An 18,464-nucleotide genomic window follows, 5' to 3' on the forward strand; every position below is an offset into this window, starting at 1 on the left:
TGTTTCTCTTTCATTCTCTATCCCTTACTTTTTATTCTCTTTATATTCCCTCTTTCATGCCCTCACCAACTGTACTTTCATGCACTCACCCTTTTATCTGCTTCTGTCTTTGCTTCCCTCTCTTCCCTCTCTTCCCTTCTCTCTCTCTCTCTCTCTCAGGTGTCTCTCTCTTGGTTTTTAATTATCTCCCCCTTCGCTGTTCCCATATCAGACTGCTCTCTCATCCCTCTGTATCTGTGTCAGAGCATATCATTACGTCTGGGACACCACACACACTGCTGCTCCTGCTGTGTGCGAGCTGCACGCTGTGCATCTCACTGGTGCTCTCTCTCTCTCTCTCTCTCTCTCTCTCTCTCTCTCTCCCCTTCTCCCTCACTTTCACTCTCTCCCTCCATCCCAGTCAGCCGCCCGCTCTGGCTGGTGTAGTGTCATTCCCTCCCTACAGCTGAGGGAGCTTCTGTCTTCTGTTAACACAGCGCTCCTCATCCCCCCTCTCTCCCCCTTCTCTCTCTGTGTTGTCCGCTTGGAGGGCTTTCCGCCTTACAGTGAGCCATGATCGGCTCCTTCAGAGCAACTTCTGCCTCCCTCGCTCATCCTTCTTCTCTTGGTTTGCTATGTCGGCAGATTTTTCTCTTTTGCTTTTCTTTTTCTTCGTTGACCCCTGGCTTCTAAAGGGGTAACCACAGAGTGACATCTCTTTTTGGAGTAGTATTGTACCCTGGTTTGCGTGTGTGTGAATGAGAGTGTTTCAGCCTGCTTAAATGCCTGAGCACGAGTGTGAGGGCGCATGAGGGGAGAGTGTGAGGGAGATTGTGTGTGTGTGAGAGAGAGAGAGAGAGAGAGAGAGAGAGTATTTGCTGTAAGAGTGCGCATGTGCCGTGATTGGCCGCGCACTGTGTGTGTGCCAGTATATACGCTTTTGCGGGGGCATGCCGGGTCGGAGTGTGTGTCTCAGACAGTGTGTGTGTTCACGTCACTCTGTGACTGCTGTGGTGCATCTCTGGGGGCAGGAGGAGGATAGGATATGAGCGGGCCTGGGCAGTGCTAGAGGGCCATGCAGACTCTGAGCAGGCTGCAGACCTGTGGCACTCGTACGATGATGGCCATGGTCCGCACCTCCCTTCAGAAAGTGGTGGTCTTCCTACACAGGCTCCAGAGAATGGCCATCTCATCCCCACGTTATCACAAACTCTGCAAGGTGAGTCACAGAACGAAAGACAGGGAGAGAGGAAGAGTTCTGTCCGACGCTCTTTCATTCCTGTTTTCAGTCATTCGTTCATTTGTTTTGTCTGTTCATTCAGTGTTTTGGTTCTGTATTGTGATAGAGTTGATTAACTGTGTGGGTTAGTTTGTTCATCTTTTTGGTTTGTAGCATTTTTGTAGCACTTTGTCTCTCAAGAATGCCTAGTTTTATTCATGGCTTTTGATAAAGTTAAAGAGTGACTTACTTATTTTGCTGGTTATTAATTTATAACATTGTTATATGATTATATTACCTCACCTCATCACCAAGTCCTTTCACATCTCTGACTATTTTGGGGCTTGCATATTTAAATTGTGACTCATGTTTTTGTCAACAACTCTCTCCATCCTGTTATCTGTTTGGGAGAGTGTTGACGCCTGTGGTTGTCACCTCCACAGTGTGTGTCTGCATATTCCTGGCTGGATACGGGACTGATTTACTGCCTCAGCTGCACGTCAAGTAATCAGGCTCTGCTGTGTGTGTGTCCGCTGTGTGTGTGTGTCTGCTGTGTGTGCGTGTGTCTGTTGTGTGTGTGTGTGTTTGCTGTGTGTGTGTCTGCTGTGTGTGTGCGTGTGTGAGAGCGTGTGTGTTATTGCCTGTGTGTACAGTCTTGTCTCCGCTGTGGTGGAGTAAACAAACTAACAAGGTAGAGAAGTTGTGAGGTGTGTGTGTGTGTGTGTGTGTGTGTGTGTGTGTGTGTGTGTGTGTGTGTGTGTGTGTGTGTGTGTGTGTGAGAGAGAGAGAGAGAGAGCGAGAAGGTGCATTGTGAATGCCTGAACCACCATGCACCATGGTATGCAAGCTGTGAGTAAGAGGTACAATGAGTTTGTATTTTTAATAAACTGTAGCCTACTTGTTATTACACTGAAGGATATATTGCGAGGTTGCAAGTGACCGCTTTAGTCAGAGACACTGCAGCGAGTGATGAAATATGGACCAGCTGCTCAGGAGGATTAGAGCTGGCCAGCCGCAAACACAACTGTTTGTGTGTGTGTTTTTTTTAACTATCCTTGCGGGTACCAGAAGTCCTAAACAAGGAAAATTCGGACAAGTGGGGACATTTTGACAATCCCATGGAGGAAAAATGCTATTTTAGGTGTTACAGTTAGGGTTAGAAGTTAGGGTTAGGTATAGTTTTATGGTTAAGGTTTGGGGTTAATGTTAGGCACAGGGTTAGGGTTATGGTTTGGTTAAGGGTTAGGGGAAATAGGATTTTGAATGGGAATAAAATATTTAGTCCCCACAAGCATAGCAATACAAAACTGTGTGTGTACAGTGGAACCAATTATCATTAGCAAACGGCTGCAATCACGCTTTAACACGCATGTTAGCCTTGGATTTAATTTATTTCATGGTTTCTCCCAAGGCAAATCTCCCTCTTTCTCTCTCCACCTCTCACTCTCACTCTCGCTCTCGGGTCTTTAATTTTCCCTCTCTTATTTTCATCTCTTGCTATATATTCTCTCTTGCTCCATTCAGGCCGTGTCTGAATACCAACACTTGCGTTCTAAATAGTATGCATTTTAGGTATGGGAAAATATAAGGTTTTATAGTATGTGACATTTGAAGCGCTTTAAATGGCAGGATGTCATACTCACCTGTAGATTAGTGAGCGCAGAAATGTACAGAAACAGAGAAAGTGCATGATAGACATAATGGGAGAGTTTTTTAAAACAGTATATTTCCCTCTTTCACTCGCTGGTTAATTCCCTAGAACAAAGTAGGCACTTGTTCTTTGCTCATTTAACCAACCATCTGTGTTGGTTGAATCTCCCTGTGAGCAGCCAACCTCGTCTGATCACTACTCTGTTACTACCATCTCCTGTTAATAACACTCACTCCACACTTTCCTAACTTATCATAATACAGACCTATGCATTCTGCACTTGGCCACCTTCCCTTGGGTTGCACCAGTAATTCGTCGCTCGTTTAACCTCCCTTGGGAGGAGCCGACTTACCGTCCCGCACCCAGTGGGAGAATTCCATCATTTTACACTCAATTACACTCCCCTGGGTTGCATCAGACATTCTGGGCTCGTTGGGCTCACCCTGAGAGGATCAGTCATTCTGGGCTCGTCTGGACTCCCCTGGGTGCGCTCACTGTCTGGCCGGCGGTAACAGTGGTTCTTGATGATGAATGTGCGCTCGGCTTGTTCTCTCTGGGCTTGTCTCGCTGTTACCTGGCTTTCCTACTCAGGAAATAGCCTGGCCTCTGGGCTGACAGTGCTGGCCATAACCCTATACCAAGGATCATCAACTAGATTCACCCGTGGTCCGATTTCTTGAGCGGATGGACAGGGGGTCGGAACATAATTACAAATCATTTGTAGACTACAAATTGACCGGGATCAGAAAAGTTGTGGGGCCAAGTAAAATCACTTGCAGTGTGTGTGTGCGTGTGTGTGATGAGTCTGGTGTATTTGTGCTGGAGAGCGTCGAAGGCCCCGATGGCTATTTGCATTGCACTCAGCTCTGTTCTGTCTGTGTAATCACTGTCTGCAAATATGCTGAAGGGCACTCTGGTCTCAGGAGGAGTGTCCTCTTACTCTCATTACACTTTCTGGGGAGTTTGTGTGTGGTGTGAGAGGGAGAGACAGAGAAAGCAAGACAGAGAGAGAGAAAGTGTGTGTGTGTATCAGGGAGAGAGAGTGCGCATTAACACTGGCAGATGCCATCTATAAAATAGCCTAAAGCAGCAATCCATCCAGTTATATTGTCCCTTCAGTCCCCTAGCCCTGTGACTAACACATTGGCCCCTGTTCTTACACCACCCCTCCATTCACCACTCCCGCTCAGTTTTACCCCATGCAGGGTGAGTCAACCCTGGGCACAGAGTGCAGCACCTTTGCTTCTCTGCCCTTGTGCTCCACCAGGACCAGGGCCCTGGGTCATTAGTATGCATTACATCAGTGGCACAGGACCGCAGGAGTGTGGACACGCATCATTCCCCCTGGACTAGGTGGCCAGGTCGGGCTGTTTGTCTTGAAACACAGATTCTTACACTCAACACTAACTTCCACGCAACACACACACAGCTATGCTACACAATGCAAGGTGACATAGTGATAACTTGTGAGAGAAAATGATATGATAACAAATTCAGAAGTACCAATCATTTGAATTAATTTACCAACACTCAGAAAGCCCAAGGACAATTACTTGAAATGAAGCACTGATTTCTGCCATTACCCACATCAATGGTAAATTACTTGATCTTCCCGCATTTGATAATTGATTTATGGCTCAAATAATAACTAAAAACTATTTGATTTCAACTGTCACTCAAGTTATAAAGTGTCCATTACCTTAAGTGAATGCATTGCAATGGAGTGTCGTAAATGAATTTGAATGCACAATATTTACAAAAGTATGTGGACATGCCTTCAAATTAGTAGATTCGGCTATTTCCGCCACACACGTTGCTGACAGGTGTATACAATCGAGCACACAGCCATGCAATCTCCATAGACAAACATTACCAGTAGAATGGCCTTACTGAAGAGCTCAGTGACTTTCAACACCAACATCATAGGATGCCACCTTTCCAACAAGCAGTTCGTAAAATGTCTGCCCTGCTTAGAGCTGCCCCGGTTAACTGTAAGTGCTCTTATTTTGAAGTGGAAACGTCTATTAGTGAGTTGTGAGGTGTGTGTGTGTGTCTAGGAGCAACGACGGCTCAGCCGCCAAGTGGTAACCAATACAAGCTCACAGAATGGGAGCGTCGAGTGGTGAAGCACATAGAATGAAAAATTGTCTGTCCTCGGTTGCAACACACACTACCGAGTTCCGAACTGCCTCTGGAAACAACGTCAGCACAATAACTGTTCGTCGGGAGCTCCATGAAATGGGTTTCAATGGCCGAGCAGCTGCACACAAGCCTAAGATCACAATGCCAAGTGTCGGCTTGAGTGATGTAAAGGTCACCGCCATTGGACTCTGGAACAAACTGAAAGCACATACCACCGCATTTAATCATGGCGAGACGACTGGAAACATAGCCGAAAAAAACAGTGTAGTTATTCCCTTCGTAAGGCAGTCAAACAAGCAAAGAGTCAGTATAGAGACAAAGTGGAGTCGCAATTCAACGGCTCAAACACGAGATGTATGTGGCAGGGCCGACAGACAATCATGGATTACAAAAGGAAAATCAGCCCCGTCACGGACATCGACGTCTTGCTCCAAGACAAATTAAACAACTACTTTGTGCGCTTTGACGACAATACAATGCCACTGACACGGCCCGCTACCAAAGACCGTGGGGTCTCCTTCTCTGTGGCCGACGTCACCCGGCCCAGGCAGCATCCCTAGGCGTGTCCTCGGAGCATGTGCAGACCAGCTGGCTGGCGTGTTTACGGACATATTAAATCAATCCCTATCACCAGTATGTTGTCCCCACATGCTTCAAGATGGCCACCAATTGTTCCTGTTCCCAAGAAAGCTAAGGTAATTGAACTAAATGACTATCGCCCGTAGCACTCACTTCTGTCATCATGAAGTGCTTTGAGAGACTAGTCAAGGATCATATCACCTCCACCCTACCTGTCACCCTAGACCCACTCCAATTTGCTTACTGCTCTAAAAGGTCCACAGATGATGCAATCGCCATCACACTGCACACTGCCCTATCCCTTCTGGAAAAGAGGAATACCTATGTAAGAATGCTGTTCATTGACTACAGATCAGCATTCAACACCTTTGTAGCCTCCAAACTCATCATTAAGCTTGAGAACATGGGTCTCACCCCGCCCTGTGCAACTGGGTCCTGGACTTCCTGACGGGCCACCCCTAGGTGGTGAAGGTAGGAAACAACATCCCCAGTCCGCTGATCCTCAACACTGGGGTCCCACAAGTGTGCGTTCTCTGCCCTCTCCTGTACTCCCTGTTCACCCACGACTGTGTGGCCATGCACGCCTCCAACTCAATCCTCAAGTTTGCAGACGACACTACAGTGGTAGGCTTGATTACCAACAACGATGAGACAGCCTACAGGAAGGAGGTGAGGGCTCAGAGTATGGTGTCAGGAAAACAACCACTCACTTGATGTCATCAAAACACAAGAGATCGTGAACTTTCGTAAACGGCAGAGGGAGCCCCCCCCTATCCACATCGAAGGGACAGTAGTGGAGAAGGTGGAAAGTTTTAAGTTCCTCGGTGTGCATACTAAAACGGTCCACTCACATAGACAGTGTGGTAAAGAAGGCGCAACAGAGCCTGTTCAACCTCAGGAGGCTTGGAAAATGTGGCTTGTCACCGAAAACCCTCAATAACTTTTACAGGTGCACAATTGAGAACATCCTGTCGGACTGTAACACTGCCTGGTATGGCAACAGCACCACCCACAACCACAGGGCTATCCAGAGGATGGTGCAGTCAGAACAACGCATCACCAGGGGCAAACTACCTGCCCTCGAAGACACCTACAACACCCAATTTCACAGGAAGGCAAAAAAGATCAGCAAGGACAATAACCATCCGAGCGTCTACCTGTTTAGCCCGCTTCCATCCAGAAGGCGAGGTCAGTGCAGGTGCAACAAAGCTGGGACATAGAGATTGAAAATCAGCTTCTATCTCAAGGCCATCAGATTGTTCAACAGCCACAGAGAGGCGGCCGCCTACCTACAGACTTAATATCATTGGCCACTTCAATAAATGGAACACTAGTCACTTTAATAATGCCACTTTAAGAATGTTTACATATCTGTCATTACTCATCTCATATGTACAGTTGAAGTCAGAAGTTTACATACACCTTAGCCAAACACATTTTAACTCAGTTTTTCACAATTCCTGATATTTAATCCTATTAAAAATTCCCTGTCTTCGGTCAGTTAGGATCACCACTTTATTGTAAGAATGTGAAATGTCAGAATAATAGGAGAGAGAATTATTTAGTTCAGCTTTTATTTCTTTCATCACATTCCCAGTGGGTCAGAAGTTTGCACATACACTCAATTCGTTTTTGGTAGCGTTGCCTTTAAATTGTTTAACTTGTGTCAAACGTTTCGGGTAGCCTTCCACAAGCTCCTCACATATAAGTTGGGTAAATTTTGGCCCATTCCTCCTGACAGAGCTGGTGTAAATGAGTCATGTTTGTAGGTCTCCTTGCTCGCACATACTTTTTCAGTTCTGCCCACAAATTTTCTATAAGACTCCCCCTTTGTCCTCCAAACATAATAATGGTCATTATGGCCAAACAGTTCTATTTTTGATTCATCAGACCAGGGGACATTTCTCCAAAAAGTACAATCTTTGTCCCCATGTACAGTTGCAAACCGTAGTCTGGCTTTTTATGGCGTTATTGGAGCAGTGGCTTCTTCCGCTGAGCGGCCTTTCAGGTTATATCGATATAGGGCTCTGTTTACTGTGGATATAGTTACTTTTGTACCTGTTTCCTTTAGCATCTTAACAAGGTCCTTTGCTGTTGTTCTGGGATTTATTTGCACGTTTCGCACCAAAGTACTGTCACGACTTCCACCGAAGGTGGCTCCTCTTTCTGATCGGGCGGCGGTCGTCATCACCGGTCTACTAGCTGCCGCTGATTCCCTTTTCCTTTTCTGTTGGTTATATCTCTATTAGTTTCACCTGTTTCTCATTTGGGGTTTGGTTCAGGGCTATTTAAGCCTTCTATGCCCACCTGCTTTTGTGCGGGCTTGGTTCTCTGTTCTGTTTGTGGATGGTTGTGTGTCATTATTTCGCCTGTTGTTTTTGGCGTGACCTGTCTTACCGGAATAAATACGGTTTTCCCTAAACCTCTGCTCTATGCGCCTGACTCCTCACCCACCACTCCTAGCTCCGTGACAAGTACGTTCATCTCTAGGAGACAGAACGTGTCACCTTCCTGAGCGGTATGACGGCTGCGTGGTCCCATGGTGTTTATAGTTGCGTAATATTGTTTGTACAGAAAAACGTGGTACCTTCAGGCATTTTGAAATTGCTCCCAAGGATGAACCAGACTTTTGAATGTCTACAATTTTTTTCTGAGGTCGTGGCTGATTTCTTTTGATTTTCCCATGATGTCAAGCAAAGAGGCACTGAGTTTGAAGGTAGGCCATGAAATACATCCACAGGTACACCTCCAATTGACTGAAATTATGTCAATTAGCCTATCAGAACTGTCTAAAGCCATGAGATCATTTTCTGGAATTGCCCAAGCTTTTTAAAGTATGTGAACTTCTGACCCACTGGAATTGTGATACAGTGAATTATAAGTGAAATAATCTGTCTGTAAACAATTGTTGGAAAAATGACTTTTGTCATGCAGAAAGTAGATGTCCTAACCAACTTACCAAAATTATAGTTTGTTTAAAATAATTGAGTAGAGTAGTTGAACAAATTAGTTTTAATGACTCCAACCTAAGTGTATGTAAACTTCCGACTTCAACTGTATATGCTGTATACTGTATCCTTCATTATCTATTCTTTGCTATCTACTGCATCTTAGCCGCTCTGTCACCGCTCATCCATATATATTTTAGACTTAATTATTCTCATCGCATTCCTTTTCTAAATTGTGTTTATTAGGTTTTGTTGTGGAATTTGTTAGATATTAGGTTTTGTTGTGGAATTGTTTTACCTGTTAGATACCTGTTAAATACTGCTGCGTAAGCGTAAGCATTTTGCTACATTCGCAATAACCTCTGCTAACCATGTGTATATGATAAATATAATTTCACTTGATTTTATTTGGAAACGTGTTCTCCGGAGTGATGAATCACGCTTCACCATCGGGCAGTCTGACAGACTAATCTGCGTTTGGCAGATGGAGAAGGGGAACGCTACCTGCTCAAATGCATAGTGCCAACTGGAAAGTTTGGTGGAGGAGGAATAATGGTCTGTGGCTGTTTTTCCTGTTTCGGGCTAGGCCCCTTAGTTCCAGTAAAGAGAATCTTAACGCTACAGCATGCAATGGCTTTCTAGACGATTCTGTGCTTCCAGTTTGGGATGGCCCTATTTTGTTTCAGCATGACAATGCCCCCGTACACAAAACTAGGTCCATACAGAAATGTTTTTTTTTTTCGAGATCAGTGTGGAAGAACTTGACTGGCCTGCACAGAGCCCTGACCTCAACCCCATCGGACACCTTTGGGATGAACTGGAATGCCGACTTCAAAGCCAGGCCTATTCGCCCAACATCAGTGCCCAACCTCCCTTATGCTCTTGTGGCTGAATGGCAGCAAGTCCCAGAAGCAATGTTCCAACATCTAGTGGAAAGCCTTCCTAGAAGAGTAGAGGTTGTTATCTTCTTGATGCACCCATCCCGTTAGCGGGATCATTTCCGTCAACATCTGCTGAATTGCAGGGCGCCGAATTCAAATTAAATTATTAAAAATATTTAATTTTCATGAAATCACAAGTGCAATATAGCAAAACACAGCTTAGCTTGTTGTTAATCCACCTGGCATGTCAGATTTCAAAAAAGATTTTCATCGAAAGCATACCAAGTGTTTATGTAAGGACATCTCTCTCAGTAGACAAAACATTACAAACAGCTAGCAGCCAAGTCGATTGGTCATAAAGTCAGAAAAGCAATCAAATGAATTGCTTACCTTTGATGATCTTCGGATGTTTGCACTCACGAGACTCCCAGTTACACAATAAATGTTCCTTTTGTTCCATAAAGATTATTTTTATATCCAAAATATCTCCATTTGGTTGGCACGTTATGTTCTGAAATCTACAGGCTCGAGCGGTCACGACATTGCAGATGAAAATTCCAAATACTATCCGTAAAGTTCGTAGAAACATGTCAAACATTTTTTATAATCAATCCTTAGGTTGTTTTTACAATATATAATCGATCATATTTAAAACAGGACTGTAGCTTCTTCAATAGGAGAGAGAGAGAAAATGTCTACTCGAAGCTGTTGCGCATGCAAAACGCTGCTGGCACCCAGCCATACAATGAAGCGATGTGATTTTTCTTTTTCTTCAAAATAGAAGCCTGAAACTGTGTCTTAAGACTGTTCACACCATGGGGAAGCCATAGGAAAAGGAATCTGGTTGATATCCCTTTAAATTGAGCGAAGGCAGGCTATGGAACAGAGAGCTTTCAGGATAAACAGCACTTCCGGGTTGGATTTTCCTCAGGTTTTTGCCTGCAATATCAGTTCTGTTATACTCACAGACAATATTTTGACAGTTTTGGAAACTTTAGAGTGTTTTCTATCCTGATCTGACAATTATATGCATATTCTAGATTCTGGGCCTGAGAAATAGGCAGTTTCATTTGGGTACGTTTTTCACCCTAACTTCAAAATACTGCCCCCTAGTCTCAAGACAGCAGCAAATGATTTTGGAATGTGATGCTCGACGCGCAGGTGTCCACATACTCATGGTCATGTAGTGTATTTAGTTGAGTAGTAAGAGAATTTATTCAGTGACATACCGGTGGGATCTATTACATTACGACTAGCTTACAGTGCCTTCGAAAGTATTCACACCCCTTGACTTTTTCCACATTTTGTGTTACAGCCTGAATTTAAAATGGATTAAATTATGTCACTGGCCAACACACACCCACAATAACCCATAATATCACAGTGAAATTATGTTTTCAGACATTTTTACAAAAGCTGAAATGTCTTGAGTCAGCAAGTGTTCGACCAGTTTGTTATAGTTTTTGTTTTTCTATCCCAAATTTCCATTTGTATTTTTTTTTACACTGTTGGGCTTTAGGCGACCCGAATATTTTTTAGAAATATGTAACTTTCACACATTAACAAGTCCAATACAGCAAATGAAAGACAAACATCTTGTTAATCTACCCACCATGTCCAATTTCAAAAATGCTTTACAGCGAAAACACAACATATGATAATGGTAGGTCATAGCCAAGTCAAAAAACACACAGCCATTTTTCCAGCCAAAGACAGGAGTCACAAAAAGCAGAAATATAGATAAAATTAATCACTAACCTTTGATGATCTTCATCAGATGAAACTCATAGGACATCATGTTACACAATACATGTATGTTTTGTTCGATAATGTGCATATTTATATCCAAAAATCTCAGTTTACATTGGCGCATTACGTGCAGTAATGTTTTGTTTCCAAAACATCTGGTGATTTTGCAGAAATACTCATAATAAACATTGATAAAAGATACAACTGTTCACAGAATTAAAGATAGACTTATCCTTAATGCAACCGCTGTGTCAGATTTTTAAAAAAAACTTTACCTAAAAAGCATCATCTGAGAACGGCGCTTAGAGCCCAATCCAGCCAGAGAATTATCCGCCATTTTGGATTCAACAGAAGTTAGAAATAACACCATAAATATTCACTTACCTTTGATGACCTTCATCAGAAGGTAGTCCCAGTAATCCCAGTTCGACAATAAATGACTGATTTATTCCATAAAGTTCCATAAAGTCCATCATTTATGTCCAAATAGAAACTTGTTGTTAGCGTGTTCAGCACAGTAATCCATCTTCATGAGGCATGAGCACTTCGTCCAGACAAAAACTCAAAGTTCCATTACAGGTCATAGATACAAGTCAAACGATGTATGGAATCAATCTTTAGGATGTTTTTAACATAAAACATCAATAATGTTCCAACCGGAGAATTCCTATGTCTGAAGAAAAGCACTGGAACAAGAGCTAACTCTGTCGGAGTGCGCGTCACGAGCCTGAGACAATCTGCCAGACCACTGACTCAAACAGGTCTCATGAGCCCCTCCTTTATAGTAGAATCCTCAAACCAGTTTCTAAATACAGTTGACATCTAGTGGAAGCCGTAGGAAGTGCAACATGACTCCATAGACACTGTGTATTCCGTAAGCCAAGCTTTGAAAAACTACAAACCTCAGATATCCCACTTCCTGATTGGATATTTCTCAGGTTTTCGCCTGCCATATGAGTTCTGTTATACTCACAGACATCATTCAAACAGATTTAGAAACATCAGAGTGTTTTCTATCCAATACTAATAATAATATGCATATATTAGCTTCTGGGACAGAGTAGGAGGCAGTTCACTCTGGGCACGCTATTCATCCAAAAGTGAAAATGCTGCCCCCTATCCCAAAAGAGATTTAAGTTAAAAAGTGAGTGTCAGGGCAGGTTCTAAGTTAACAGAGTAAAAACTAACACATCATAATGCTCTTATCTGCTACAGATTTAACCTCTTCACGCGTGAGTTCCAAATATCTCTAACGGTGGCCCCCAACATGAGTTGTTTTATGCACGTAATTTCAGAATACACTCACTGTTCCAAAATGTGATTGTTACGTAATATGACATTTAATGGTCTCTGCCTGCTAATTATCTGTAGGCTATGTTTCAACTTGTCAATTTCCAATTATTTTCTACACGCTTTATATTTAAAAAAAAACATGACCAGCGTGCATAACCGAAACATGACCAGCGTGCAGGCGGCTGGCACGCCACAAGGAGTCGCTAGAGCTCAATGAGCCAAGTAAAGCCCCCGAGACAAACCCTCCCCTATCTCCAAAATATTGTTATATTTTAAACACAGCAATTTTATTATTATTCATTTAGAATTATAAAATGCCTGTTGGATATTCTGACAGATATATTATTAACCATGTTATTAGCAGGACAATATATATTGGTCATGGCTCCCGAGTGGAGCACAATGGGATTGCCTTGCAGTTGTCCAGCTGTATCAATTGAAAGCACACAAGGTTCAAGGCACGAGGGCAGGGGGCACGGGTTGGGCCCCAGAGCCTCACTTTGTCTGTGATGCCCACTACTAGACGGTCTCAGATATGTTCACAGTTTTCAGCTAGCTCATAAGAGCTCTGATATACATGTCTGCCTTTTCTCTCTCTCTTTGGCTGCGTTGGTAAAAACATGCCCGCTTGTGAATGAGATTCCGTTGTGGAATGAAGTAGTCCTTCCAACACTATCAAAGTTCGTGTCATCTTTCTCCTGAGCGAATTTAAATGAAATGAGTATTTTCTCTGCCTCACTGCCCACCACGTAGATTAGCGAACTGACCTGGATGACTCCATCATCTTTGTCCAGTTTTGTAGCAGTCCTGAAATGTCAGAATCTCTGTCTCCACTCCCGCCATTCTGCTGTGCTTTAGAACTTATTTTGCTCTGGCAGGTTGAACTTGGGCATTTTGTCGTCCTCGTCAAAACTTCTCTCTTTTAGGAGAGCCACAGCACTTCCACAGTGTCTCCGCAGATCAAGTATGCAGACATTTGCGCGGTATTGCACTAACATTTTCCCCGTGGCACATTTTCTGGCTGGCATTTCCATTGCCTTCATTGTTGTTTTCCTTACAAATAATAACTTTAATAACTAAATAGTAACTAATGTCTCCATTCCTATCAAAGTAAGTGCCTTATTGTGTGGTCTTTTCTACTGTAGCATACAGTATGAATGTATGGAGCATAATGTATTTACAGTTTGTATCCACATATTTTCAAGTACTGGTGACAAATAACACATTCCAATTATTGTATAGATTGTAATGGACACCTATGATGTGTGTAAAATACTTTTTTGGTTGTACTGATTATGATGAGGTAATGCTAAGCTTTTTGCCAGCTACATGTATGTGTGGCACCATGTTTGTTAACATTATACAATGCATTCTGGCAGTCACATAAACGTCTGTCAGACCAAGATGTTATAATGAGGTGAAGGAATGGTTCACTCATCTTTCGAGTAAACTTCCGGGACTGAATGAAAGGAAGGGAATGATCATAGATGACACTCCCTCTTCAACATTCATACTGAAAATAGTCCAAACTTATCTTGTCTTATTATTTTTGGTTCACGTGAAAAAACAAACATGGTGGAGTGCACAAACTACCCATCGTCAGATTACTTTAGAGTTTTAGAAAGTATTTTACTCAATTATTTTGATCAATAGTGAGCTCACCCGTGATGTGATGAATTGTAAATAGTAATTGCTATTAGCTAATTCATATTGTGGTTTCTGTCAGCTGAGAGTTAGCTAAATATGACCGCTTGTGTTATGTCAATCTTTCCTCAGTAGGCGCCAGGACTAATGTAGCCTACATTTTCCGGTTTGATGATTGTGTTATGCTGTCGCTACTTATGTGAATGTCGGAACATTGCATCCAAAAATAGACTTGTTTCTGTGAAAACTCAAACCATGATTGTTGCGTCAATCGACACTGGACGTTCTAAATAAATATTCATCACACCGGTTTGATCGTACGCTGCAGGGACGACTGTAGAATGATCACACCCGTTTGTTGGTACGTGTCAAAGGGTTCAGGTAGAAATGGCAACATCCTATTCTCTCCTCCTCTTTCTCCTCCAAGCTCTAGCTGTCATTTACTTGCATCCGAAACATTTCTCTTGGTATTTCTCTCTATTTAACCTTTCTGTTCCCTCCCTCTCTCTCTCAGTATTCCCATATATCGAGGCAGTAATGGCTATTATCCATCTAGTGCTCTGGTTATGAGGGGATTGTGAGGTTGCATTAATGCCTCTTGGCCCAGGCTCATACTAATGGCCCAGTTTTTATGAATGTTTTGTTTTAGAATAGCACACTGCGGTCACGTCCACCCCACAGTCCTGCTCTTCGTTAGGATACCTAATTTACAGTACTCTAAGCTTTATGGATGGGTCTTGTTCCCATAGGGAGTGGGAGATAGAGAGATGAGGAGACAGTCTGGGCAGTTATGAAGATAGAGAATGTGACAGAAAGGCAGGGAAGAGACATTACTAAGACAGAGAGTGTCTTGAGAGCAAACACTGCGATATAATTGACATGATAGAGAGCTCTCTCCCTCCCAGTATGTGAAGGCTTTTATCCCAGTGAGGGTCCAGTGGTAATGTCGATTACTGTAGTCCAGATGTGTGATGTGGAGTCAAAGTGATTGTCACCATACCAAACTATACGGTTGGAATGGATGAATGCAGCAGTTGATTGTACAGAGATTAGATTGATGCAGACATTCACACTCAGAATGTTTTTCCTCTGCTGACTCGTCCATTGTTTTCCTGGTCTATCTCATAGTGAAGGGAAGGCAGATGGTCATTGGTCATATTTTGGGAGTACCCATTTATGGCTCTGCTGTGTATTCTAGTTTCATTGTCAATTTTGGCCGGTGTTTGACAGCCACGAACTATGACCAGCCCTGACCTGAACAGGTTAGATTGAGCCTGGAACAGAGAGCGAGAGAGAGCAAAAGGGAGGGAGAGGGAGTGAGAGAGATGATTTCCAGCAAACAAACAAGTGATGACTTGTAACTTTTTTTGGTATTTTCACCCCTTTTTCTCCCCAATTTCGTTGTACCCAGTTGGTAGTAGTTACAGTCTTGTCTCATCACTGCAACTCCCATACGGACTCGGGAGAGGCGAAGGTTGAGAGCCATGCATCCTCCGAAACACAACCCACACTGCTACTTGACACAATGCCCACAAGCCAGCCGCACCAATGTGCCGGAGGAAACACCGTATACCTAGCGACCGTGTCAGCGTGCACTGCGCCCATCCCGCCACAGGAGTCTCTAGTGCGCGTATCCCTGCCGGCCTAACCCGGACAACGCTGGGACAATTATGCGCCATCCCATGGGTCTCCCGGTCACGGCCGGCTGCGATAGAGCCTGGACTTGAACCCAGAATCTCTAGTGGCACAGCTAGCACTGCGATGCAGTACCTTAGACCACTGCGCTACTTGGGGTGCTCAAAACCTAACTCTTAAGCTTAAAATAGCCTTTGTCCTCATGGGGATGTGGGAAAAGGGGATTTTAGGTCCCCCACAAGGATAGAAGAACCAACACGCACGCACATACACACACACATAACCCTTGTTTAACTGTCCTTATGGGGACCAACAAATGTATTCCCAATCAAAATTCTATTTTAACCCCTTAACCTTAACCCTACCTTAACCCTTAACCCTACCTCTAACCTTAACCCTTAACTCAAAACTAAACCTAAACCAACCCTTTAGGCGAAATGTCTGAGTCATTACATGAGACCGTGTGTATGAAGAGTAATCCTCCCTCAGTTCAGACCATCAAGCCTGAAAGGATAAAGCCTGTACTCACATAAAAAACACTGATACCTCTCTTATTCTCTCTCCCCTCTTCCTTATGTTATCTTTCCTCTCCCCTCCTCCCTTATGCACTTTTTCCCTCTCATTTCCTTATTTTTGCTCCTCTTCTCCACTCTTACTCACTTCTCTGCTTCTCATATTCTCCTACCTCTTTTGACCTTTTCCCACTCCCCCTCCTCATTTTCTCATTTTCTCCTCCCTGCCACTCTCTCTACAGGGTGTGTATAGTGCCACCCTGCACACCCTACAGCTTTGCTTCATGTGCCCTCCTCCAATTTATACATCATCAGCTCTTTAGGCACTGGCTTCTTCAATCTTCTATTGGTGCCCCTGCATATGCTACTTCCCTTCCTTCTTCTCTCTCCCCCTCGCAGTTAAATTACATTCAAAGGGCCTTTATTGGCATGGGAAACATATGCAGCAGGTAGCTTAGTGGTTAAGAGTGTTGGGTCAGTAACCGGATCGGCACTGGTTCGAATCCCTGATCCAACTAGGTAAAAAAATCTGTCTGTGTCCTTGAGCAAGGCACTTACCCTAATTGCTCCTGTAAGTCGCTCTGGGTAAGACTGTCTGCTACGCGATTAAAATGTCAAATATAAATGTTTACGGTGCCAAAGCAAGTGCAATAAACAAAGGTGAGAAGAAACAAATTTAACCTTAACAAAAAAACTATTTGAAATTAACAGTAAACATTACACTCAGTCCCTCTTTCTTTGTGTCTCCTCAAGGCTTCAATTGACAGATGGTTTCAAGTGATGTATCATAGATATATGATGTACTGTAGCATCTGCATTCTTCTGGCTCTGCATGAAGCATAACGTTACATGACCATGAATGATTAATCAAAGCCTCTCTCTGACACGCCAACATCAGTCACACCACATCATATTACAGTTCAGTCACTCAATTGACCTGTATTTAGTCCTAACATTGCTGAGGGCGTGTGTGTGTGTGTGTGTGTGTGTGTGTGTGTGTGTGTGTGTGTGTGCACTTGAGTTTGTGTGAGAAGATGACTCGTCGGCAGCCTACATGTGTCAGTATCAGTCGGATGTCTCATGTAATGGGTGGAGATATAACTCGAGGGCCTAATTGTAGAGCAGAAGAGAGACAATTAATAAAGAGAAAAATGGAGTGAGAGCTAGAGCAAAATATAAAGAGAGAGAACGAGAGGGCACGAGAGAGAAAAGGCAGAGCATGCCCTGAGAGGTAAACACAGTGCAATACATTGTGGAGAATGACTATGTCAGTAGGCGATTAAAGATAAATCATTCTATAAATAGTCTGTAATCTGCAGGAGGCCTGCAGGGGACGATGGAGAACATACTGTCAGCACTGAGTAAAACAAGCAGTATAATAGTGTATACTATAGCACTACAGGAGGGAAAAAGAGCAGCACGTTAGAGAGTGGAATATGATTGACTGTTGAGGTTCCATTTATTGGAGTTTTTCCCCCATCACGGCTTATATTGTGCCTGTATTGTGGGAAAATGACAAGTGGAAAAGGAGAGAGAGGTGTGTGTGTGTGACAGAAAATAATAATGTGTGTATACAGTGCCTTCAGAAAGTATTCACACCCCTTGACTTCTTCCACATTTTGTTGTGATAAAGCCTGAATTTAAAATGTATTAAATGGAGATGATCTACACACAATACACCATAATGTCAAAGTGGAAGAAACATTCAAACATATGTGTTTTATTTTCCATTCATAAAAAAAAACTATCTTGATTAGATAAGTTTTCAACGCCCTGAGTCAATACATAGGCCACTCAGGAACATTCATCGTTGTCTTGGTAAACAACTCCAATGTATATTTGGCTTTGTATTTTAGGTAATTGTCCTGTCTGTTGGAAAGCAGACTGAACCAAGTTCCTCTAGGATTTTGCCTGTGCTGAGCACTATTCCATTTATGTTTATCCCCCCAAAAACTACCTAGTCCTTGCCAATGACAAGCATACCCATAACATGATGCAGCCACCACCATGCTTGAAAATATGAAGAGTGGTACTCAGTGATGTGTTGTGTTGGATATCCCCAAATTTTGCGAACAGGATGCATGTTTTGGAATATATTTATTTAACTTCACCATGCTCAAAGGAATATTCAATGTCTGCTTTTTTTTAACCTATCTATCAGTAGGTGCCCTTCTTTGCGAACCATTGGAAAGCCTCCCAGGTCTTTGCGGTAGAATCTGTGCTTCACAGTAT

General features: G+C 43.2%; 1 protein-coding gene across 8 annotated transcripts in view; it reads left to right on the forward strand.

Moving 5' to 3' along the window:
- The first annotated feature begins 424 nt into the window (after positions 1 to 424).
- Positions 425 to 18,464, forward strand: part of LOC112232975 (utrophin-like) — a 169,966-nt gene continuing 151,926 nt past the window's right edge. For 4 of the 8 annotated variants that reach the window (XM_042321882.1, XM_042321886.1, XM_042321890.1 and 1 more), the window contains exon 1: positions 427 to 1,198. In XM_042321882.1, the coding sequence (XP_042177816.1) occupies positions 1,055 to 1,198 (144 nt within the window). In that variant the 5' untranslated portion in view covers positions 427 to 1,054. Of the gene's footprint in view, positions 1,199 to 18,464 lie in introns of all 8 variants that reach the window. The other 4 variants (XM_042321885.1, XM_042321883.1, XM_042321888.1 and 1 more) reach the window with 2 other exon arrangements.

Source organism: Oncorhynchus tshawytscha, linkage group LG05 (assembly GCF_018296145.1).
Source record: "Oncorhynchus tshawytscha isolate Ot180627B linkage group LG05, Otsh_v2.0, whole genome shotgun sequence".
In the NCBI taxonomy this organism is placed as follows: domain Eukaryota; kingdom Metazoa; phylum Chordata; class Actinopteri; order Salmoniformes; family Salmonidae; genus Oncorhynchus; species Oncorhynchus tshawytscha.